A 24482-nucleotide genomic window follows, 5' to 3' on the forward strand; every position below is an offset into this window, starting at 1 on the left:
CATCCTTGCTCATTGATGTCTATTAACCTTGGTAGGACATATGGAAAGGCATTGGCTTTATGAGACAACCCATCAGGCTAAGTTCACACTGGGCATTTTTGCTGCATTTTTACACTAATTTTCAGCTGCGTTTTACAGTACTAGCAAAGCCTATGAGATTTCAGAAATCTCTTGCGCACACATTGTTTTTCTTTGTCATCAGTATTTTGAAATTGCATGGTTTTTTGGACATAAAGCATGTCACTTCTTTTAGTGTTTTTTCAGTGTTTTTCACCCATTGAAAGCAATGGTAATGAAAAAAAAAACCAAGTACAGCAGTATATGAAACCCATTTATTTTTGTGATTTTGTCAGGTTTACCAGAGTCACCAGAGATGGCAGTTGGGATTAGTACAGTTTAATTAAATTAGTGATGGTAAACATAGGTCGACCAAGGTGTGAGATTAAAAAAACAAGCACAGAAAAAACACCAAGTGTGAATTTAGTGTTACATGTGTATATTAAACAGCTGTATATATTGATAGACTATGTATCATTTTCTCTTCTCCTCTTCCAAGGAAAGATCCCAGGATCTGCAGTGCTGGTTTTTGATATTGTCATTGTTGATTTCCACAACCCTGATGATTCTGTCAGCGTCACGTTAAATTATAAACCAGTCAACTGCACTGTCCTGAGCAAGAAGGGGGACTATTTGAAGTATCACTATAATGCAACCCTTATGGATGGCACCATGCTAGATTCCACGTAAGTTCACATTGAAGTATATATGTAACTACAATAGAAATATAGAATTTTAGGAATATAGAAAACTGCAGAATAATACTGCAGTTAAAGTGAATCTGTCAGCAGGTTTTTTTAATCTGAACGTAGCAGCAGAGTCTCTGGTTCCAGGGATATATCACTTACTCCTTGTGCACTTCAAAACTGTATACTATATAAACCAAAGAGCGGGAAATGTTTGGAATTTCCACCATTTTTACAAGTTCAGCTATCATTGCTTACACGTTTCCACCTACCATACTCCATACAGTGAGCCTACAGACATACTACATAGCAAAAGGAAATGGACACGCAATGCATTAGTTGTGTTTTACAAAATAAGAGATGAGTGTGAGGTATTCCGTCAGTAACACAGGCAAAGTACAGCGTACATACAACAGGGAACCAACACGCTAGTCACCCACCCCAGTCAGTCATACATGGATTAAAACCAGGGTAGGGACAGTCCTGTCTGCCATTTTCTGCTACAGGGAAAAATGTTTCCAGGCTACATGCAGATCTTTAAGTAGATTTCATCCTATTATTTTGTGAGGGGTAGAATCTATTGGACTGAACTGTGACATGCTGTGTAAATCCGTCATGTGCCCTGAATTCTGCAGATATTGTATATTTAGATTTTGACATTCATTGTACTGTGAATTATTTTCCATGTGTGATTCACAGCCCATTTAGATATGAAACAAAGAGTCTGTGTGTTGGTCTCTTAAAGGCTTTACGTTATCACCCTAAGGCTACATTCACATATCCGTGTGTAGTGGTCCGATGCATAGGCCAACTGCGAGTCTTTTTAGCCCAAAGTCGACAGCTTCGTATATAGCCATAAAGCTGTCGAAATAGGGTCAGGAAACCCCTCGACAGGTCTATACTTGTAGAGCCACACGCAGACATGTGACTGTAGCTTAACTTCTACCCACTTATAACTTCCCTTAACTGTATTTTTGCACTATTTTTCTTTACATGTCTACTTTTATGGAGTTCTTAACTTCGAATAAGTTTTATTTGATACTTATATTGTTACTGTTTGCAAAATTACTACTCAACTTGTAGATAACAACTAAGGCCAGGTTCATACTTCGTTAATGCAGTCCGTTCAACGCATAGCTTTGACGGACTGCGTTAACGCTATAGCATAACGCGATCGCGTTATGGTATACCGCTAGGGCAGATACTTCATCTGCGCTAACAGTGACAGACCCTCGGACGCTGCAGACCGTGTCCGAGGGTCCGTAACATAATGACGGCACATCGCTAGTGCATGCCGATTATGGCATGCGTTAATGATGCGCTCGGTAATGGTATTGAATGGCAGCGTTAACGGATTGAATTACCTCGCGTTATGCCGCGGTGTAACGCAATCCGTTAAACGGACTGCATTAACGCAGTATGAACCCAGCCTAAGCCTGTTCTGCACTGGCTGTTACATCATGATGTGCATGATGGTATCCAACTATACTTTCAGTACACACAAGTCTCTGATCCTCATTTCTCTCTTTAGACATCAATATGGAAAAACATACAACATTGTTCTTGGATCTGGACAAGTGATAATGGGAATGGATATAGGACTGCAAGACATGTGTGTCGGAGAAAAACGCACAGTTGTCATTCCTCCACATTTTGGTTATGGAGAAGCTGGAGTAGGTGAGTATTTCAGAAAGCATTTTCAAGCTTGTATATATTTTGTTTTTTTTTTAGATTTTCATCAGGGTTGCAATATTTTTAACTATACAGTACTACAGCAGTCTTCTTGGTCTCCAAAATACTACTGTGCTGCTGAGTCACTTCTCATGGACAACTAACTGTGAGCTGGGATAGTCAAGTAGTCCGAGGTCAATAGCCAGGAGGGTATGTCATAAACAGAGGGAAAAGACAAAATCTCAGTCAGGTAACGGTCCGAGGTCAAAATACCAGGAGTGCGGATCAGAGCAAATGGGTTAAACAGACAGATGGTCAGAAGGAGGTCCAAGGTCAGGCAGCGATAGATCAGCAAACAAGTTACAAGGCACAGAGTAAATCAACCACACTTAGGGTGTGTGCACACGCTGCGGATTCTTCTGCGGATCCTGTGGATCTGCAGCAGTTTCTGCTGCGGTGTACAGTACCATTATAATCAATAGAAAATGAAATCCGCAGTGCACACGGTGCAGAATTTTCCACGCGGATTTGCTGCGGTTTCAAATCCGCAGCATGTCAATTCTTTGTGCGGATTCTGCTGCGGTTTGGCACCTGCTCCATGACAGGTGTCAAACCGCAGGGGAAACCTGCAGGCTAAACTGCAGAAAATCTGCAGATAAACCGCAGGTCTTTTGACCTGCGGTTTTACCTGCGGATTTAGACAAATCCGCGCAGAAAATTCCCCAGCAGAATCCGCAGCGTGTGTGCACACCCTTAGCTGTCAGCCATAGCTTCAGCTATCTGTTAAATAGGTGAACAATCAAGGGAACTGGGAGCACCTGACGTGAGCTCAGCACCTCCCAGTCTCTGATTGGACAACCTAGCTGTCAATAAAAACACAGACAGCTCAGTATGCTCCTACACAAGACTGGACAAATGAACTGTCAATCACTGGACAGCTCAGCACTGAGGGGTGGAATTGTTACAACTACAGCTCAAATAGTTCTGTCAAGTACAGTCATGGCCAAAAGTTTTCAGTATGACACAAATATTAATTTTTACAAAGTCTACTGCTTCATTTTTTCTAATGGCAATTTGCATATACTCCAGAATGTTATAAAGAGTGATCAGCTTAACAGCAATTACTTGCAAAGTCAATATTTGCCTAGAAAATGAACTTTATCCCCCAAAACACATTTCAACATCATTGCAGCCCTGCCTTAAAAGGACCAGCTAACATCGTTTCAGTGATTGCTCCATTAACACAGGTGTGGGTGTTGATGAGGACAGGGCTGGAGATCAATCTGTCATGATTAAGTAAGAATGACACCACTGGACACTTTAAAAGGAGGCTGGTGCTTGGCATCATTGTTTCTCTTCTGTTAACCATGGTTATCTCTAAAGAAACACGTGCAGTCATAATTGCACTGCACAAAAATGGCCTAACAAGGAAGAGTATCGCAGCTAGAAAGATTGCACCTCAGTCAACAATCTATCGCATCATCAAGAACTTCAAGGAGAAAGGTTCCCTTGTTGCCAAAAAGGCTCCAGGGCGCCCAAGAAAGACCAGCAAGCGCCAGGACCGTCTCTTAAAAGTGTTTCAGCTGCGGGATCGGGCTACCAGCAGTGCAGAGCTTGCTCAGGAATGGCAGCAGGCAGGTGTGAGTGCATCTGCACGCACTGTGAGGCGGAGACTCTTGGAGCAAGGCCTGGTCTCAAGGAGGGCAGCAAAGAAGCCACTTCTCTCCAGGAAAAACATCATGGACAGACTGATATTCTGCAAGAGGTACAGGGAGTGGACTGCTGAGGACTGGGGTAAAGTCATTTTCTCTGATGAATCCCCTTTTCGATTGTTTGGGACATCTGGAAAACGGCTTATTCGGAGAAGACCAGGTGAGCTCTACCACCAGTCTTGTCTCATGCCAACTGTCAAGCATCCTGAAACCATTCATGTGTGGGGTTGCTTCTCAGCCAAGGGAATGGGCTCTCTCTCAGTCTTGCCTAAAAACACAGCCATGAATAAAGAATGGTACCAGAATGTCCTCCAAGAGCAACTTCTCCCAACCGTCCAAGAGCAGTTTGGCGATCAACAATGCCTTTTTCAACATGACGGAGCACCTTGCCATAAAGCAAAGGTGATAACTAAATGGCTCAGGGAACAAAACATAGAGATTTTGGGACCATGGCCTGGAAACTCCCCAGATCTTAATCCCATTGAGAACTTGTGGTCAATCATCAAGAGACGGGTGGACAAACAAAAACCTTCAAATTCAGACAAAATAAAAGCATTGATTTTGCAAGAATGGACTGCTATCAGTCAGGATTTGATCCAGAAGTTGATTGAGAGCATGCCAGGGAGAATTGCTGAGGTCCTGAAGAAGAAGGGTCAACACTGCAAATATTGACTTGCTGCATTAACTCATTCTAACTGTCAATATAACCTTTTGCTACTCATAATATGATTGCAATTATATTTCTGTATGTGATAAAAACATCTGACAAACACACATAAAAACCAGATCATGTGAAAATATGATATTTGTGTCATTCTCAAAACTTTTGGCCATGACTGTATATAAGAACCTTAAACTACTGTCCCTAAAATGTTACCTCTAAGTAATCTAGCAGAATTAGTTAGGAGGCTGATAGTGTTGGGTGTCAGCTGTGATAATCAGCTGACACCCGACCACAATGTGCCACGGGCGGTCACGGACCGCCCCCAGCACATTAACCCCCGGCACACTGCGATCAAACATGATTGCAGTGTACCGGGGGCACAGGGAATAATCACGCAGGGAGGGGGCTCCCTGCATGCTTCCCTAAGACCCTCGGAGCAGCGCCATGTGATCGTGCTTTTCCGAGGGCCTCCTCCCTGCAGGCCCCCGGATCCAATATGGCCGCGGGGACCTTTGGGGTCCTGCAGGGATGCGGCCTCCTCAGTGCCTGTTGAGAGCAGGAACTGAGAAAGCCTCTGCAGCGCCTGTCAGATCGCTGATCTGACATAGTGCACTGCAAAGTGTCAGATCAGCGATCTGACACTTTACAGTCATGTCCCCCCCCCCCCCCCCCCGGGACAATAAAATAAAGTAAAAAAAAAATCAAGTGTAAAAATAATTTTAAAAAAATTCCTAAATATTTAAAAAAAAAAAATATTCCCTAATAAATTATTTTTTTTTTGTAAATAAAAAAACAATAAAAGTACACATATTTAGTATCGCTGCGTCAGTAACGACGCACCCTATAAAACTGTCCCACAAGTTAACCCCTTTACAGAACCCATTAAAAAAAATAAAAAACAAAGCAAAAAACAATGCTTTATCATCATACCGCCGAGCAAAAAGTGCAATAACGCGCGATCAAAAAAGACGGATATAAATAAACATGGTACCGCTGAAAACGTCATCTTGTCCTGCAAATAACGAACCACCATACAGCGTCATCAGCAAAAAAATAAAAATGTTATAGCTCGTAGAATAAATCGATGCAAAAATAATTATTTTTTATATAAAATTGTTTTTATTGTATAAAAGCGCCAAAACATAAAAAAATGATATAAATGAGGTATCGCTGTAATCATGCTGACCCGAAGAATAAAACCGCTTTATCAATTTTACCACACGCGGAACGGTGTATACGCACCCCCCAAAAGACATTCATGAAATGCTGTTTTTTGTTCATTCTGCGTCCCAAAAATCGGAATAAAAAGCGATCTAAATATGTCACATGCACGAAAATAGTACCAATAAAAACGTCAACTCGTCCCGCAAAAAATAAGACCTCACCTGACTCTGTGGGTCAAAATACGGAAAAATTATAGCTCTCAAAATGTGGTGATGCAAAAACTATTTTTACAATAAAAAGCATATTTTAGCGTGTGACAGCTGCCAAACATAAAAACCCGCCATAAATAGTAAATCAAACCCCCCTTTATCACCCCCTTAGTTATGGAAAAATAATAAAATTAAAAAATTTTTATTTCCATTTTCCCATTAGTGTATGTGCACACGTAAGCGTTTCACGGTTTTACCAAATAAAATGCTTAAAAGATGCATCCTGTTCATTTTAATGAATTCCGCACTTCTTGTGCATATTGATGCGTTTCTTTACGCGAAATAACCGCATCGTGGAAAAACACAGCATGCTCATTCATTTCGCGGAAAATTCCGCATTTCTAGCTATTTTTTATAAGACTGGAACCGCTCCGGAAAAAAAACGCATAAAAAAACGCGCGTTTTTTGCGCAAAATGCGCGTTTTCTGGGAAGGAGTCCAGTTTTTATGCAGAAATTTTCTGCATACGTTTGCACATAGCCTTAGTGTTAGGGCTCGCCTTAGGGCTAGGGTTAGGGCTGAGATTAGGGTTAGGGGTGTGTTGGGGTTAGGGTTGGAGTTAGAATTGGGGGGTTTCCACTGTTTAGGCACATCAGGGGCTCTCCAAACGCAACATGGCGTCTGATCTCAATTCCAGCCAATTCTGCATTGAAAAGGTCAAACAGTGCTCCTTCCCTTCCAAGCTCTGCCATGCGCCCAAACAGTGGTATATTGGGGTATCAGCCTACTCAGGACAAATTGCACAACAGCTTTTGTGGTCCAATTTCTCCTGTTACCCTTGGGAAAATAAAAAATTGGGGGCAAAAATATCATTTTTGTGGGAAAAAAAATATGATTTTTTTATTTTTATGGCTCTACCTTATAAACTTCTGTGAAGCACTTGGGGGTTCAAAGTGCTCACCACACATCTAGATAAGTTCCTTGGGGGGTCTAGTTTCCAAAATGGGGTCACTTGTGGGGGGTTTCAACAGTTTAGGTACATCAGGGTGTTATGAGCTCATTTTCTGCTCCACCAGTTGAGAGTTCTCCTTCCGTTCTCCCTCTGGTGGTGACAGGAGGTAGTGAGGTTGGTTTAAGTGGTAGTGATCTGCCACCTGATGAGAAGGATAACGATTGGATCTCTGGAGTATCAGACTGGATATAAGACAGCCGACGCCCTATCCTAGTGCTGGTGATTCAGTCTGCTTCTCAGGTGTTGGACTTCAGCTCTCTTCCAGTCTTCTTAAGTTAAGTTTGTTTTTTGCTAATGTTCACACTTGCTCTTGCTGGTCAATTCAGTTTCTTGTGTGGTCAGCTTGCCCCTGCTGGGACTATGCTGAACTTCCACTCCTATTTATCTGTATTTGCCAATTTGCCTTTTTGTCCCTTATTAGACTGGCCTCTTTTTGCTCTGTTTCAGAATATTTCAGAGTGCTGATATAGTGGGAGAAGTCTAGTGACTTCAGGGTTAATTTTGCCATCAGACGTGTTGGACATTATTTTTAGTAGGGTTTTTTGGCAGATTGCAGACAGTGGCTTTCCTTTCCTGTCCTTTCTAGTTAGTCGGGCCCCATCGTTTGCTCAGCCTATTTTCCTGCCTGTGTTTGTGTTTTCATCTTGCTTCACCGTCAATACATGTGTGGGGGCTGTCTTTTCCTTTGGGGTCTGCTCTGGGGCAGTTAGTTTTCCCTTTTCTTGCTTTAGGTTTATGTAGTCCTCCGGCGGTGACGACGTAGGAACGCTCCACTGCTACTGTTAGTTGTGTGGTTAAGATCAGGGATCTGCAATCTGCATAGTGACAAACCTCTCTGGTTTTCTGGACTTAGCTTTTTGTTGTTCCTCCTTGGTGACCCATTCATAACATCAGGGGCTCTCCAAACGCGACATGACGCCCGCAGACCATTCCATCAAAGTCTGCATTCCAAAGCGTCACTACTTACCTTCCGAGCCCCGACGTGTGCCCATACAGTAGTTTTCTCCCACATATGGGGTATCCGTGTGCTCAGGACAAATTGGACAACAACTTTTGTGGTCCAACTTCTCCTGTTACCCTTGGGAAAATAAAAAAATTGGGGACTAAAATATCATGTTTGTGGAAAAAATATGATCTTTTCTCCTACGCCTCATTGGGGGACACAGGAGGACACTAAGTAAACACAGAAAAAAGTTAACTCCTCCCCAGCAGTATACACCCTCTCGCTGGCTGGGAATTCCCCAGTTCTTGCTTAGTGTCTGTAGGAGGCACTTGGGTCTGGCTTCAGACCCCACCGTTTTTATTTTATTTTTGAATTTTTTGTAAATTTTTATTTTTTAATTAACGGAGTGAAGGGGGCGACGGTTCCTTTCTACGGCCCGCTCTCCCCCGAACCAACAACAGGCAAGCACGCGGAGTATACCTCCCCGTACACTTTCCTGCAACGACTGGGGCTGATTCTTCAGGAGATGATTCCTTTACGGCCCCGGTACCCCTCACGGATACAAGGGCGAGCACACGGAACGCACGGAGAAGATTTGACCAGCGCTTTCGGATGCCCTGAATCAGCCCCATACATACCTCTCCGTCCTCCTGCCCATAGGGTGGATCGATTGAGCAATACCCCTGTAAACAACCTCTCCGGCTCGCCCGGGAGCTTTTTTACCTCAGGATCTGAGATGGGATGAAACCTGCAGGCTCCTAGACAGCGCAGACGGACCGAGCACCGGATTTGGAGGTATGGGGTCGGGTCCTGGTCCCTGGGAAAAGCGCTGACCGAGTCTCAGCGGCGGCATACCGACACCCCATCGCGGCCCCCGCTCCCCCCTTCGCCCGGCGCTCGCCGCGGGTAGGCCCAAAAATTTAGCCCCCGGCTTTTCGGCCTACTAGGCCGCAATTTACATAGCGCCGCCCACTGTTAGCGCCTCTCGCTCTGTACGAGAGGTACCCTGCTAGTCTCGGGGGCCATGTCCTTAACCCCTTCTCTGCTCTTTGGGCTCTGTGACGGCTGCGGGGGTGCGCGCACGGATGGACATCTGGTGACGCTGCAGGGCCACCGATATTCCTCCCAGGGACACAGTATCAGGACCGCGGGTAAGCTGCATCTGCTCTCAGAGAAAAGCTTAACCTCTTCGCTGCACATCCCCTGCAGCTGCAGCCCAGGCTCTGCTTGTAACCCTTTCACGGGCACTATGTCTCAGTCTAAGGAAGCAAAAAAAAAAGAAAAAGGGCTAATAAGAAGCGCACTGTGTTCTTTACCGCTGGTACCTATTGCAAGACTGCCTTGCCCAGTACCCAGACTAATCCGCTATGCACGGATTGCGACCCGGCTTCTGCTAAAACGTCATCCGCCGCCTGTGCAAGGTGCTCCCTGCGTTTAGTCCCCCTGAGTGGGCTGCGTCCTTGTCATGGTCTGTGGAGTCATTGACCAAGGCTATAGACTTTTCCAGGAATCCTCTTTAAGTCAGAACGCATCTTTACCGCCTGAGGAGGGTTTTGGCAATGGCTGGGAACCGTCCGACAGCAGGGGCCGTGCTCGTGCAAGTGATCCTCAGGTCTCTAGAAAGCGGACCCATGACATGTCCCCTAGTCACGCTCGCGATTCAGCATCGGCGAGCTCTGTCTCTCGCTCTACCTCTCCTAATGTTCGCAGAGAACATGTCTCTGAATTCGAGTCTGACATGTCAGTCTCTCAGAATTCCCCAAATGTCCATGAATCGCTTGATTATCTGACAGAGTCAGTCAACAAGTTTCTGACGTTGGACGAGGAGAATATTCCCGCTCCGGAACACGTTATCTCCTTTAAGAAGACTAAACGTGTACGCAGGGTATTTGCCAGCCATCCAGAGTTGAAGGACATTGTCTAGAAACGTAGGAACCGACCACATAAGCGGTTCACAGGGCCAAAGGCTATCGAGGCTAAATACCCCTTTACTCCAGATCTAATGAAGGATTGGTTACAGTCCCCCTCGGTGGATCCTCCTGTATTGTGCCTTGCTCCTAAAACGCTTCAATACGTTTCTGAGGGCTCTTCAGTCAGAAACCCCTCCAATTGTCAAATTGGCTACTTCGCCAGTTCAGTTTTTGGAGCTTCAGGAGCGGCTTTTTTCCCATCTTTCGCGGCGACTTGAGTGGCTAAGGCAATGGCCACTTGGGCAGAAGTCTTAATTACTGCCTTCCAAGGTTGCAATCCTCCTCCGGAGACAACCAGTGTCGCCAAGCAGATAATTCACGCAGGGGATTTTGCAGTAGACACCTCTTTAGATGCCACTAATTGTGCTGCTAAGGCAACCGCTAATGCAGTCTCCATCAGAAGAGCCCTATGGCTACGCGACTGGCGGGCAGATTCCACCTCCAGAGACTTCGCTGCCATATTAAACTGGTCGCCAGTGTGGACAATAAACTAGACCAGCTAATTTCTGACACTTCCGGTGGGAATAGTAGGTTTCTTCCCCGACAAGGGACTGCCCGGCCGTTTTCGGAATCAGCAGCCGACTCGTTTTTCGACCTTTTTCGCAACAGCTCCAGCTGATCCTCCACAACCTTCTCTTCCAGATCAGGTCGGTCCCCGCGTGGAGACAGAGGTTCCCAGGTCTCTCACAGACCTAACCGCTCTTGGAAACCCAGGCTGACAGCATCTGTATCTAAGGAAGCAGATTCCATAGATCCTCTACTCAATGACTTGTTGTGGTATCCAGCAGACACCAACAAAGTAGGCGGTCGTCTGCTGTCATTCAGTCACAGCCTTCCTTCGGGTCGTTCATGCGCCGCAAAGGGACGGAGTCATCCTTCCGGTCCCTCAAGACAAATGGTTCAGCGATTTTTTTTTTATTCAAACCTTTTTTTGTGGTTCCAAAAAAGGAAGGAACGATGCAGTCCATACTGGACCTCAAGCTGTTAAATCAGTTTGTCAAAGTATGGCGATTCCGAATGGAATTCCTCCGATCGGTGTCGCCTCCATGCAAAAGGGAGAGTCCCTATCATCCAGCAGTTCCTGCGTTTTGCAATTCGAGAAGAACACTTCTAGTTCGTTGCCTTGCCCTTCGGTCTCACCACTGCCCCCAGGGTCTATACCAAAGCCATGGAGGCTGTCATGGCCATTCTCCACGCTCGGGGAGTGGTGGCAATGCCGTATCTGGACGACCTGCTGATCAAGGGTCCATCCCTTCCAGCCTGCGAGAAATCCGTGAATATCACAGTAAATACACTTTCTCTCCTTGGTCGGAAGATAAACTTCGAAAAGTCTTCCCCAACACCGGTCCAGCAGATTTCCTTTTTGGAATTGATCTTGGCCTCTTCCCGCGGGTTGGTCATTTTCACTCCAGAAAAGGCCCGAGCCTTACAACAGGCAGCGCGGACTCTTTCCCGAGCGGTTTCTCACTCCATACGTTTTCAGCATGACAGTTCTCGGAAACATGGTGGCAGCGATGGGAGCGGCCCCATTCGCACAGTTACATTTCCGCCCTTTACAACATGCGTTGCTGTTAACTTGAGACGAGAATCCGTTCTCCCTGGACCGCCGGTTCCTTATGTCCCTGCAGGTCAGACGAGCACCCAAGCGGGGGACACTGAAATCCTCCCTGAGTTAAGGGAAGTTCTTTCTCCCAGTACGATGGTCGGTGGTGACCATCGACGCCAGTCTCCTAGGCTGGTGTGCGTTTTTTTCTTCGTCACCACACGGCACAGGGTCGTTGGTTAATTCGAGAGTCACGTCTCCCCTTCAGCATCTTGGACATTCGAGCGATCAAATTAGCTCTACTGAGTTTCCACCATCTCCTCGTAGGTCACCTCATCAGGATCCAATCCGACAACGCCACAGCTGTAGCATATATCAACCGTCAGGGGGGTACTCGGAGCAGGATGGACATGCACAAAGTGAGTCACATCCTCCATTGGGCCGAGACCAACCATTCGCCCATCTCAGCAATCCACACCCCGGGTGTGGACAATTGGGTGGTGGTTTTTCTCTCAGTCGCCAAGGCCTTGCCTCAGGAGAGTGGTCTCTTCATCCGGAAGTTTTTTCAGCAGATCTGCCATCGCTGGGGGACTCCGGATGTGGATCATATGGCCTAAAGACTAAACAACAGGGTTCCTCGATTCTTTACCCGATCGCGCGATCCATGCACCATCTGAGCAGGCACCCTAGTTCAGCTGTGGCACTGGTTTCGACTCCCGCGCATTCTTCCCTTGCTCCTGAGGGTCATCAAGAAAATTAGAGCAGAGGGAATACCAGTGATCCTAGTCGCGCCAGATTGGTCGCGCCGGCCATGGTATGCAGAACTAGTACAACTAGTCGCTGGCGTTCCCTGGCGACTTCCAGATCGCATGGATCTACTCTCACAGGGCCTGATTTACCACCAGAACTCCGGGGCCCTGTCTTTGACGGTGTGGCCGTTGAATCCTAGTTTTTAGCACAGGCTGTTTTTTCTCCCGATGTGATCTCCACCATGATTAATGTTAGGAAACCCGTGTCCATGCGCACTTATCACCGCACCTGGAGAACCTTCTGCTCGTGGTGCAAGGACCATGGTCGATCCCCACTGGTGTTTTCTATTCTTTCCATATTGGAATTCCTACAATCCGGATTAATGTCAGGTCTCGTGCTTAGCTCGCTCAAGGGCCAGATTTCAGCCTTGTCAGTGCTATTCCAATGCAAAATTGCCACCGGACTTCAGATTAAGACATTAATTCAGAGAGTCTCCCAGATGGTGCCTCTATATTTTAAGGGCCATTGGAATCATGGGACTTTTAGCTTGGTTCTCGGAGCCTTACAGGAGGCTCTTTTCAAACCACTGCAGGACGTACCACTAGCTATTCTCTCTTGGAAGGTGGTCTTTCTAGCGGCAATTACGCCAATTACACAAGATTCTGAATTGGCAGCCCTGTCCTGCCGTCCTCCGTTCCTGAATTTTCATCAGGACCAGGCAGCTCTCAGGACGTCCTCGTCTTTCCTGCCCAAAGTCGGGTATTCTTTTCATCTCAATGAAGAAATTGTTTGGCCTTCCTTCTGTCCGGCTCCAGTCCATTCCATTGAGAGGGCCTTCCACACCCTCGATGTGGTCAGGGCTCTGAGATGGTACATCTCGCGGACGGCTCCCTTCCACAAGTCAGATGTCCTGTTCGTACTTCCACAGGGGCATAGGAAGGGTCTAGCCGCTTCAAAAAACACGCTAGCCAGGTGGATTTGCTTGGCTATTCAGGAATTCTACTGTGTCCGGGACACACCTGTCCCAGCAGGGATTCAGGTGCATTCTATCCGCTCAGTGGGCGCCTCTTGGGCCATTCGGCACGAGGCGTCGGCAGAACAGGTCTTCAACGCTGCGACTTAGTCCAGCCTGCATACCTTTACAAAACATTACCAAATTCATTCTCATGCCTGTCTGCAAGGCTGCGACTTGGTCCAGCCTGCATCCCTTTACAAAACATTACCAAATTCATGCTCAGGCCTCTGTGGATGCAGCTCTTGGCAGACACATCCTGCATTCGGCAGTACCAGTGTTAAGCCAGTGGTACATGGGGTTTTAGCAGTTGTATGCTCCCCACCCAGGGACTGCTTTAGGACGTCCCACTGTGTGTCCCCCAATGAGGCGTAGGAGAAATAGGGATTTTTGTGTACTCACAGTAAAATCCTTTTCTCCGAGCCAATCATTGGGGGACACAGCACCCACCCTGTTTTGCCTATTGGCTTACTGCAACATTTTTAGGTTTTGACAGAGTTATGATTATTGTCATTCGTTTAATGCTCCTACTGTTTTTTTCACCGAACTGGGGAATTCCCAGCCAGCGAGAGGGTATATACTGCAGGGGAGGAGTTAACTTTTTTCTGTGTTTACTTAGTGTCCTCCTAGTGGCAAGCACCATAACACCCAGTGTCCTTGTCCCCCAATGACTGGCTCAGAGAAAAGGATTTTACGGTGAGAACACAAAAATCCCTATTTTATTTTCACGCCTGGGCGTTATAACCTTCTGTGAAGCACTTGGGGGTTCAACGTGCTCACCACACATCTAGATAAGTTCCATGGGGGGTCTAGTTTCCAAAATGGGGTCAGTTGTGGGGGGTTTCCACAGTTTAGGCACATCAGGGGCTCTCCAAAGGCAACATGACACCCGCAGACCATTCCATCAAAGTCTGCATTCCAAAATGTCACTACTTCCCTTCTGAGTCTCGACGTGTGCCCATACAGTAGTTTTCTACCACATATGGGATATTAGCGTACTCAGGACAAATTGGTCTACAACTTTTGGGGTCCAATTTCTCCTGCTACCCTTGGGAAAATAAAAAAATTGGGGACTAAAAGATCATGTTTGTGGAAAAAATATGATTTTTTTTATTTTACGGCTGTACATTATAAACTTCTGTGAAGCCATTGGTGGTTCAAAGTTCTCACCACATATCTAGATAAGTTCCTTGGGGGTCTAGTTTCCAAAATGGTGTCATTTGTGGGGGGTTTCCACTGTTTAGGCACATCAGGGGCTTTCCAAATGCGACATGGCGTCCGATCTCAATTCCAGCCAAAAAAGTCAAATGGCGCTGCTTCCCTTCCGAGCTCTGCCATGCGCCCAAATAGTGCTTTACCCCCACATATGGGGTATCGGCGTACTCAGGACTAATTGCACAATAACTTTTGGGGTCCTGTTACCCTTGGGAAAATAAAAATTGGGGGTGAAAAGATCATTTTTGTGGAAAAAATATAATTTTTTTAATTGTATGGCTGTACGTTACAAACTTCTCTGAAGCCCTTGGGGGTTCAAAGTTCTCATCACATATCTAGATAAGTTCCTTGGGGGGTCTAGTTTCCAAAATGGGGTCACTTGTGGGGGGTTTCCACTGTTTAGGCACATCAGGGCCTCTCCAAACGTGACATGGCGTCCGGTCTAAATTCCAGCCAATTTTGCGTTGAAAAAGTCAAACGTTGCTCCTTCCCTTCTGACCTCTACCATGCGCCGAGACAGTGGTTCCCCCTCACATATCACGTGTCAGCGTACTCAGGACAAATTGCACAATAACTTTTGCAGTCCAATTTCTCCTGTTACCCTTGGTAAAATAAAAAAATTGGACCTGAAGTAATTTTTTTGTGAGAAAAAGTTAAATGTTCATTTTTTAAACATTCAAAAAATTCATGTGAAGTACCTGAAGGGTTAATAAACTTCTTGAATGTGGTTTTGAGCACGTTGAGGGGTGCAGTTTTTAGAATGGTGTCACTTTTGGGTATTTTCTATCATATAGACCCCTCAAAGTGACTTCAAATGTAATGTGGTCCCTAAAAAAAAAAAAAATGGTGTTGTAAAAATTAGAAATCGCTGGTCAACTTTTAACTCTTATAACTTTCTAAAAAAAAAAAAATGTATTGTGCTGATGTATAGTAAACATGTGGGAAATGTTACTTATTAAGTTTTATGTGTGCCATATCTCTGTGATTTAAGGGCATGAAAATTCAAAGTTGGAAAATTGCGAAATTTTTGCCAAATTTCTGTTTTTTCACAAATAAAGATAAAGTTATATGAATTAAATTTTACCACTAACATGAAGTACAATATATCACAAGAAAATAATGTCAGAATCACTGGGATCCATGGAAGCGTTCCAGAGTTATTACCTCATAAAGAGACAGTGGTCAGAATTGTAAAAATTGGCCTGGTCATTAACATGCAAACCACCCTTGAGGTAAAGGGGTTAATAGGAATTCTTAAGGCACACAAGGCCTTATATCCATCCAGCCTGTATACATATTTGCTATCGACGGGCATGGAACTTAACCCACAAACAGTACAAGATAAATGGAGACGTTTAACTCCCACTATTCAGGAGTCGTCCCCTACTCAGGTTTTCCCCTCTGCTAACATTAAAATGATTCAGCTTTACATTATTCATCAATCATATCTTACTCCCTCAAAACTATTTCTTATGGAACATTCTCCCACCTTAGAATGTCCACAATGTTATACCCTAGATGTAGATTTTGTACATATGATATGGGCCTGTCCAATTGTTTCATCCTGCTGGCAAGAGAGGACTTCCTATCCTCCTTAACATTCATCCCTGTGCTCTGTCACGCATTATTTGCCTGTTTAGGTAACTTGAAGAAGAGACATGGGAACATTATACAAAATTGTTCTTGCGAGAGACTTTGGTTCTGTCTAGGAAATTCTTAGCCTTATGATGGTTGGGCAGTTCACATCCGATATTACAATCCTGGATTGAACTAGTTAACAATACCGTATGATTAAAAACGATCTATCGGAGTAGAGGTTGTCTACTTAAGTTCTCTAAGATTTGGGACTTCTGGATTTCTTCATTCCTTACAATTTCTTCACATTGATATTATAATTGAAATGGGACGTTCATTTAAGTTGTATATACACTAATATACAGTGGGGAAAAAAAGTATTTAGTCAGTCAGCAATAGTGCAAGTTCCACCACTTAAAAAGATGAAAGGCGTCTGTAATTTACATCATAGGTAGACCTCAACTATGGGAGACAAACTGAGAAAAAAAAATCCAGAAAATCACATTGTCTGTTTTTTTTTCATTTTATTTGCATATTATGGTGGAAAATAAGTATTTGGTCAGAAACAAAATTTCATCTCAATACTTTGTGATATATCCTTTGTTGGCAATGACAGAGGTCAAACGTTTTCTGTAAGTCTTCACAAGGTTGCCACACACTGTTGTTGGTATGTTGGCCCATTCCTCCATGCAGATCTCCTCTAGAGCAGTGATGTTTTTGGCTTTTCGCTTGGCAACACGGACTTTCAACTCCCTCCAAAGGTTTTCTATAGGGTTGAGATCTGGAGACTGGCTAGGCCACTCCAGGACCTTGAAATGCTTCTTACGAAGCCACTCCTTCGTTGCCCTGGTGGTGTGCTTTGGATCATTGTCATGTTGAAAGACCCAGCCACGTTTCATCTTCAATGCCCTTGCTGATGGAAGGAGGTTTGCACTCAAAATCTCACGATACATGGCCCCATTCATTCTTTCATGTACCCGGATCAGTCATCCTGGCCCCTTTGCAGAGAAACAGCCCCAAAGCATGATGTTTCTACCACCATGCTTTACAGTAGGTATGGTGTTTGATGGATGCAACTCAGTATTCTTTTTCCTCCAAACACGACAAGTTGTGTTTCTACCAAACAGTTCCAGTTTGGTTTCATCAGACCATAGGACATTCTCCCAAAACTCCTCTGGATCATCCAAATGCTCTCTAGCAAACTTCAGACGGGCCCGGACATGTACAGGCTTAAGCAGTGGGACACGTCTGGCACTGCAGGATCTGAGTCCATGGTGGCGTAGTGTGTTACTTATGGTAGGCCTTGTTACATTGGTCCCAGCTCTCTGCAGTTCATTCACTAGGTCCCCCCGCGTGGTTCTGGGATTTTTGCTCACCGTTCTTGTGATCATTCTGACCCCACGGGGTGGGATTTTGCGTGGAGCACCAGATCGAGGGAGATTATCAGTGGTCTTGTATGTCTTCCATTTTCTAATTATTGCTCCCACAGTTGATTTCTTCACTCCAAGCTGGTTGGCTATTGCAGATTCAGTCTTCCCAACCTGGTGCAGGGCTACAATTTTGTTTCTGGTGTCCTTTGACAGCTCTTTGGTCTTCACCATAGTGGAGTTTGGAGTCAGACTGTTTGAGGGTGTGCACAGGTGTCTTTTTATACTGATAACAAGTTTAAACAGGTGCCATTACTACAGGTAATGAGTGGAGGAAAGAGGAGACTCTTAAAGAAGAAGTTACAGGTCTGTGAGAGCCAGAAATCTTGATTGCTTGTTTCTGACCAAATACTTATTTTCCACCATACTATGCAAATAAAATGAAAAAAAAACAGACAATGTGATTTTCTGGATTTTTTTTTCTCAGTTTGTCTCCCATAGTTGAGGTCTACCTATGATGTAAATTACAGACGCCTCTCATCTTTTTAAGAGGTGGAACTTGCACTATTGCTGACTGACTAAATACTTTTTTTCCCCACTGTATGACCCTTTATTGAGACCAGATTCCATGACATGTAAAAGTTTGAGCACCCTGGTCAAAATTACTGTCATTGTGAACATTTAAGCTAGAAGATGAAATTATTTCTAGAAGCGCTAAAATTAAAGATGACACATTTCCTTTGTGCTTTAAGTAAAAATTCTAACAAATAGGTAATTCTTGCGTGTGTTGTGACTGTCGAATAGCCGCGAGGTGTGCAGCCGCGGGGACTTGAACCTATTGTTCGAGGATGCTGAAGACACTCGGTTAGCACAGGAACATGCTGGGATAACACCGTATCTAATGATGCTAATATGAACAGAGAGTTATCTATAATGGCTATTTACATGTAGTCATCGTGTGAAAAGTGGCAATGAAACTCTGTGTCCTCTTTATTCCATCATATGTCAGAGGGAGAAGTACCGGGAAGTGCAGTTTTGATATTTAACATTGAACTGCTGGAATTGATACCTGGCCTACCTGATGGATACATGTTCATATGGAATGGCGGCGTGGTACCAAACCTTTTTGAAGAGATTGACAAAGATGAAAATGAGGAGATATCTTTGGAAGAGGTATGTGCCAGATATCTATGTAATAAGAATGACTGGGCGTTATCTACACAAGGAATATAGAAATGCAAACATCAAACACAAGCCAATGCATTGCTACCGTCTTTGTGTAAGTAGGGACGTATCTTTACTCTATTTTTCGATGTGCGACTCATCAAAAGGTAAAGCCATTTCAGAAATGAAATAGCAGAGGTGTTAGTAGTGTGAGCAAAGTAAGCCAGCCGCGAGATGAAGGGTATTAGGACTTCATGGGCCACCATTGTACCAGCAGAGGCATGCCAAGGTTTCTTTGTCTTAGTATATCATAGGAGTATGACAGAACTAAAATTCTGCCATTTTCCTTCTGATAGCAGTTAACAGTAGAGGTTTTTTGTGTTTTACTTTTATCACAGGGGTCATTAAAGCAAATTGGGTAAGAATTCAACATACATGACACCCACTAGGGTTCAGACCTGAAGAAGGGCTTTCATATCTAAATTCTAGGACGGAGAGTAGTACACAGCGCATGCCATTCTTTTCTGCTGATTACGATGCCCATTTGTCTCATATTTGAAAATTATTTTATATTAGCCTTCCCTTGGCATTCACACCCAATATCTCTACTTATCCACGCACCCTAGGGTATGTGTACCGAATGTCTAAAAATCCACCTGAGAAAGCACCGCAACACCGCTCCAAGAAATGAACAGTGCACAGCAATGTAAAAACATCGCAGTGCTCATGTTCAGTCTAATGGCATTTATTTTAACCCCTCCGGGGTTAGAAAACTGTAAAGTGGTTAAAAGAATATGTTCATTCTTCAGATGTCTTCTACTATGAAGCCACCCGACACTATAATGTCAAATACACATAAGCCACTTTAGCAAAAAGACCCTCGGGTTTTTTTCTGAAGCAGCTGCACCTACAAAGACTGGGCGGTTATACCACCGGAAATGTTCTGCACACATGCCCTTATGTGTAATCTCTCTTTGCACCTAAGAGGTAGTTCATAGTTATTAGTATCTTTTCCTTCTGAACTTGTCTTTCACACAACTGATGAGAAATGTGCTGACACTTAACTTTTTACTCTTGTAGTTTTCAGAATACATTAATGCCCAGGTTGAAACGGGTAAAGGAAAACTAGCCCCTGGTTTTGATGCAGCCAAGATTATAGAGAACATGTTTAAAAACCAAGATCGAAATGAAGATGGCAAAATAACAAAAGCAGAGTTCAAGTTAAAAGCCCAAGAGGATAAAGAAAGACACGATGAACTGTAACATTCAGCCAGAGTTTGTCTCCGAATGCACTGTGAAAGCTTAGTGAGATGGTGAAAAGTACAATGAGTGGATGGTATAAATCACTGAATACAAGGACATTGACACCGCATACAACACTCCACATGGAGTATTTTCTGACGAGTTTGACAGTAAAATTGTCTGAGGTCCCAATCTCAAATGAAAAACCATCCAGAAATCTGAAAGAAAAGGTTTAGAAAATAAATACTTGTCTCTATATATTATAATACCAGAAAGGCAGATTGTCGCTGTTATTCACAATACCAGTTGCAATAATGTACATTCCTTCTATGCCTATATGTGGGGTTAGGCTGAAGCTATATGGTGACCATAAATCGCATGTGACTAATTTCATTACTCCTATAGAGGGAAGAATCCATAAGTGTTGTAGAGTTCCGCCGTAAAAGGGATTCCTTCTCAGTGGGATAAAGTAGTGTTTTCATGAGACTATGATTCACAAGTGGTTTTAAAGCACCACTCCAGCGATTTTATTTGTATCATCCCTGGGGAGGTCCCACTAATGTAGGTTTCCTGCCCCATGTATTACCATATTTTTCGTACTATAAGACACTTTTTTTCCTCCAAAATGTGGAGGAAAATAAGGGGGTGCGTCTTATAGTCCGGATGTACTGGGTCTGGCTGTGGTGGGGGAGCGGCGTCGGCGGAGCAGCGGGTCACAGGAGGCTGGAGCTGGCAGCTGCGGCCATCTTCTGTTCCCACTGCTAAAGAGAAATGAATATTCATTGCATTCCACGCCCATGGGCGTGGAAGACAATGAATATTCATTTCTCTATAATAATATCTTGGTATGTTTGGCCTCCATCCTGGCATGCAGGGCCCCATCAGAAAACAAAAACATTACACTTGCCTTCCTGGCGCTCCCTCGCAGCGTCCTGCTCCATTGCCAGCAGCTGCTTTATGCTTGTAAGCAGCACAAGGCAGGGAAGTCATGCGATGCTCACAAGCAGAGCACAGCTTCTGGAATAGTCACCGCTCTGCGCCGGACTGTGCGCCCAGAGAGGTGAATATTCATTTCTCTTAAGCAGCGGCACACATGACCGCCGGCAGCAGCTGAAAGCCAGTGGCTGACAATGTTTGCGCAACTGAAGAGCAATGAATACTCACTGCTTTCCTCGCGCACAGTCTGGTGCAGAGCGATGAGTATTCCAGCAGCTGTACTCTACTAACACTGGAGCTATCCTGCAGCCCACAACCTGCTGAAGTTGCATTGAGCGGATCCACTAACAGATAAAAATGGCAGCTGTTAACAATAGTAGGGGTCGGGATCTTAGATTAGTGGCACCATTCCATTACTAAAATGGGGAAGAAAAAAACACTAGACGGGTGCTTTAAGTTATTATGTAGGCAAGGCTCTACTAATGGAATGGTCTACTGAAGATGTCTAATTAAGGCCTCTTTCACATTCCAGTTTTTTGCCATCAGTCGCAATCCGTCAAATTTTGAAAAAACGGATCCGGCAGCTGATGCCGCTGGATCCGTTTTTTTCACATAGACTTGTATTAGCGACGGATTCCAACTGAAGGCCGCACATTTCAGCCGTCGTTCGCTGCATCCTTCGGAAATTGTTTGTCCGGCGGCCGGAGATGACGGGCAAAGTAACTTTTTTTGTCGCTGTCAAAGAGTCGGACAGCGACAGATACGGTGCCGTCCGTCGTTTGCCAGAATGGAAGCCTATGGGCGCCGGATCTGTCGCTGTCCGTCAAATGACGAAATCCAGCGACGGATTCCTTTTTTTTAAACTGAGCATGCTCCAATATCCACAGCCACAAATGTATATAAACCTGCCTTATAGGGCAGTCGGATCCGGCAAAAAAAACGGATCAGTCGCATCCGTTTTTCACACTCTGCGACGGATACGTCGATCCGACGGATTGTGACCGACGTCAAAAAACTGAAGTGTGAAAGTAGCCTAACAGGTTCTTTAATACAATCAGTATTAAGTTAGGTAAGGGTAAATTTACTTTTGTTCACTATGATCCAAGAGAAAAAAAATTAAGGGTATGTGCACACAGTGACTTTTTCAGGCAGATTTTGCCCAATGAAATTAACAAAATGCACAATTGTCAAAACGCCATTGCTGCGTCCATGTACCGTCTTATAGCATGTCTTTTAACAGCTTTTGGATTTGGAAAATTAAAGTGATGAAAAGAAGTGACATGCTTATTCTTCAGGGGGCTTCTGTTGGGAAGACACCTGCTCTCTGCATTTCACAGCATAGAGTAAAAGATGGGGCCACAAGAACATTCGCAAAGCTGCCGGTGTTTTATGGAAGCAGATTCAACCTGGAAAACTATTAAAGATGCCATGTGCGCATAGCCTAAGGGGGCATTCATCAAGTGATTTACTAATACAAAACTGGCATTAGAAAAGTTATGATTTTTAGGGGTTTTACACCACCCTACAACGTTTCTAGTGGATTTCTTATAATTTGTGCCAGAAATTGGCAGACAGTATAGTAGAAATCAAGATTTCCGATTCTAGAGCAAAATCAGTCCAAAATATGCACGAGATTCAGTAGAACGATATTCCGTCTTGTACATTTATGGTGAGGATCCCACCAGTGGGACCCCCAGCATTCCCAAGAAGTGGGCTCATCTGGGCACCACTTCCACTGTACTGTAGAAGTGATGAGAATTTCAGTACAAATGAATGAGAATTTTTCACTCCTATTTACTTGTATTAATGCTGCTCTGAGTGGTAGAAAAAAAATAGCCAGTCATTCAAAAGTAAAAAACGTCCAATCTTACTAGTTAGTTAATTGTTACCAAGAGCAATTAATAAAATATAAGATTTTATTGTTATACAAAATAGAATAAAATACAATTTTGAGAAATTAGTTATAAAATTAGAAATAAGGGAATCGGCGACAACCAGTTGCCACATACACATACAGGTATAGGTAACAGTACAAATTGCAGTATCTGAACAAAGGCATATAAAAGGAACGAAAAATGGCTCTCTCTATATCCCTAAAATACAAAGGCGCCCAATATCTTCGCAATATTCACAGAGTGCAATAATGCATGAGAATAGTCCAAAATTAGGACTAGGCCAGGTGCATAAAGAGGAATATAATCCTGTATCAATCACAGCTACTATCTGGGGGAAATAAGTATAGCCACCAGTCTGAGACAAATATATATAAGAAAATTGGAAGTGACCCTAAAATAGGAGTTACCGGTAACCACAGATAGAAAGGCTGTCAGCCAATGTGAGAGTTATTTACCAACTATCCCGCTGTCCACATTAGATAGGTTGGTATTCGCTTAGGCTGTGTGCACACGCTGCGGATTCCGCAGCGGTTTTGGCCGCTGCGGACACGCAGCAGTTTTAGCTGCGGTGTACAGTACCATTCATTTGAATGGGAAAAAAAAAACGCTGTGCCGACGCTGCGGAAAAAAACGCGCAGATTTGCTGCGGTTTTGAATCCGCAGAAAGAATTGCATGTCAATTCTTTCTGCGGAAACCGCTGCGGGTTCCTATCTCCACCATTGTGGAGATAGTGAATCCGCAGGACCAAACCGCAGGCAAAACCGCAGATAATCCGCAGGTCTTTGGACCTGCGGATTATCTGCGGTTTTTGCAAAATCCGTGCGGATTAATCCGCAGCGGATTCCGCAGCGTGTGCACGTACCCTTACAGACTTTATTTACCTCTGGCTCTCTCTCTCACATTGGCTGACAGCCTTTTTATCTGTGGTTACCAGTAACTCCTATTTTAGGGTCACTTCCAATTTTCTTATATATATTTGTCTCAGACTGGTGGCTATACTTATTTCCCCCAGATAGTAGCTGTGATTGATATAGGATTATATTCCTCTTTATGTACCTGGCCTAATCCTAATTTTGGACTATTCTCATGCATTATTGCACTCTGTGAATATTGCGAAGATATTGGGCGCCTTTGTATTTTAGGGATATAGAGAGCCATTTTTCGTTCCTTTTATATGCCTTTGTTCAGATACTGCAATTTGTACTGTTACCTACCTATACCTGTATGTGGCAACTGGGTGTCGCCGATTCCCTTATTTCTAATTTTATAACTAATTTCTCAAAATTGTATTTTATTCTATTTTGTATAACAATAAAATCTTATATTTTATTAATTGCTCTTGGTTCCATTTTTTTCTTTGGTTTATATATCACTTCAATGGATGAGCTTTAACTTGATAGCCTCCCTTTGGTAGTTAGTCCATTGGTTAATAAAACGATTTACTGAAATGAAAGGGGGGGGGGGGGCAAGTGCTGCAAAAATGTAGGTGGTTTTATTCCCATCCAGCCAGCCCAGGTAACTTTTGGGAAAATAGTCGGAGCTTGGACAAGCCGAGAACAAGCGCACCCGACAAATTTATCATCATCTAGGCCGATAAAGTTTCAAATTATAACAATTGTACATCAGCCCCTCACCAGAATATATTTCTGGTGGAGTCGCACAGTTTCTTTAGATTTGCATACAAAATGCCCGTCT

At 44.1% G+C, this 24482-nt stretch overlaps 1 protein-coding gene across 1 annotated transcript in view; it reads left to right on the forward strand.

Annotated features, from left to right (window-relative positions):
* FKBP9 (FKBP prolyl isomerase 9) overlaps positions 1 to 22166 on the forward strand; it is a 72142-nt gene extending 49976 nt beyond the window's left edge. The window contains exons 7-10 of the mRNA XM_073549952.1: positions 557 to 743; positions 2275 to 2420; positions 18559 to 18722; positions 19794 to 22166. Of these exons, the coding sequence (XP_073406053.1) occupies positions 557 to 743; positions 2275 to 2420; positions 18559 to 18722; positions 19794 to 19976 (680 nt within the window). The 3' untranslated portion in view covers positions 19977 to 22166. The remainder of the gene's footprint in view (positions 1 to 556; positions 744 to 2274; positions 2421 to 18558; positions 18723 to 19793) is intronic.
* The last annotated feature ends 2316 nt before the right edge of the window (positions 22167 to 24482 follow it).

This window comes from Dendrobates tinctorius, unplaced genomic scaffold, assembly GCF_039654945.1.
Source record: "Dendrobates tinctorius isolate UK_male_01 unplaced genomic scaffold, ASM3965494v1 ptg000162l, whole genome shotgun sequence".
Classification (NCBI taxonomy): domain Eukaryota; kingdom Metazoa; phylum Chordata; class Amphibia; order Anura; family Dendrobatidae; genus Dendrobates; species Dendrobates tinctorius.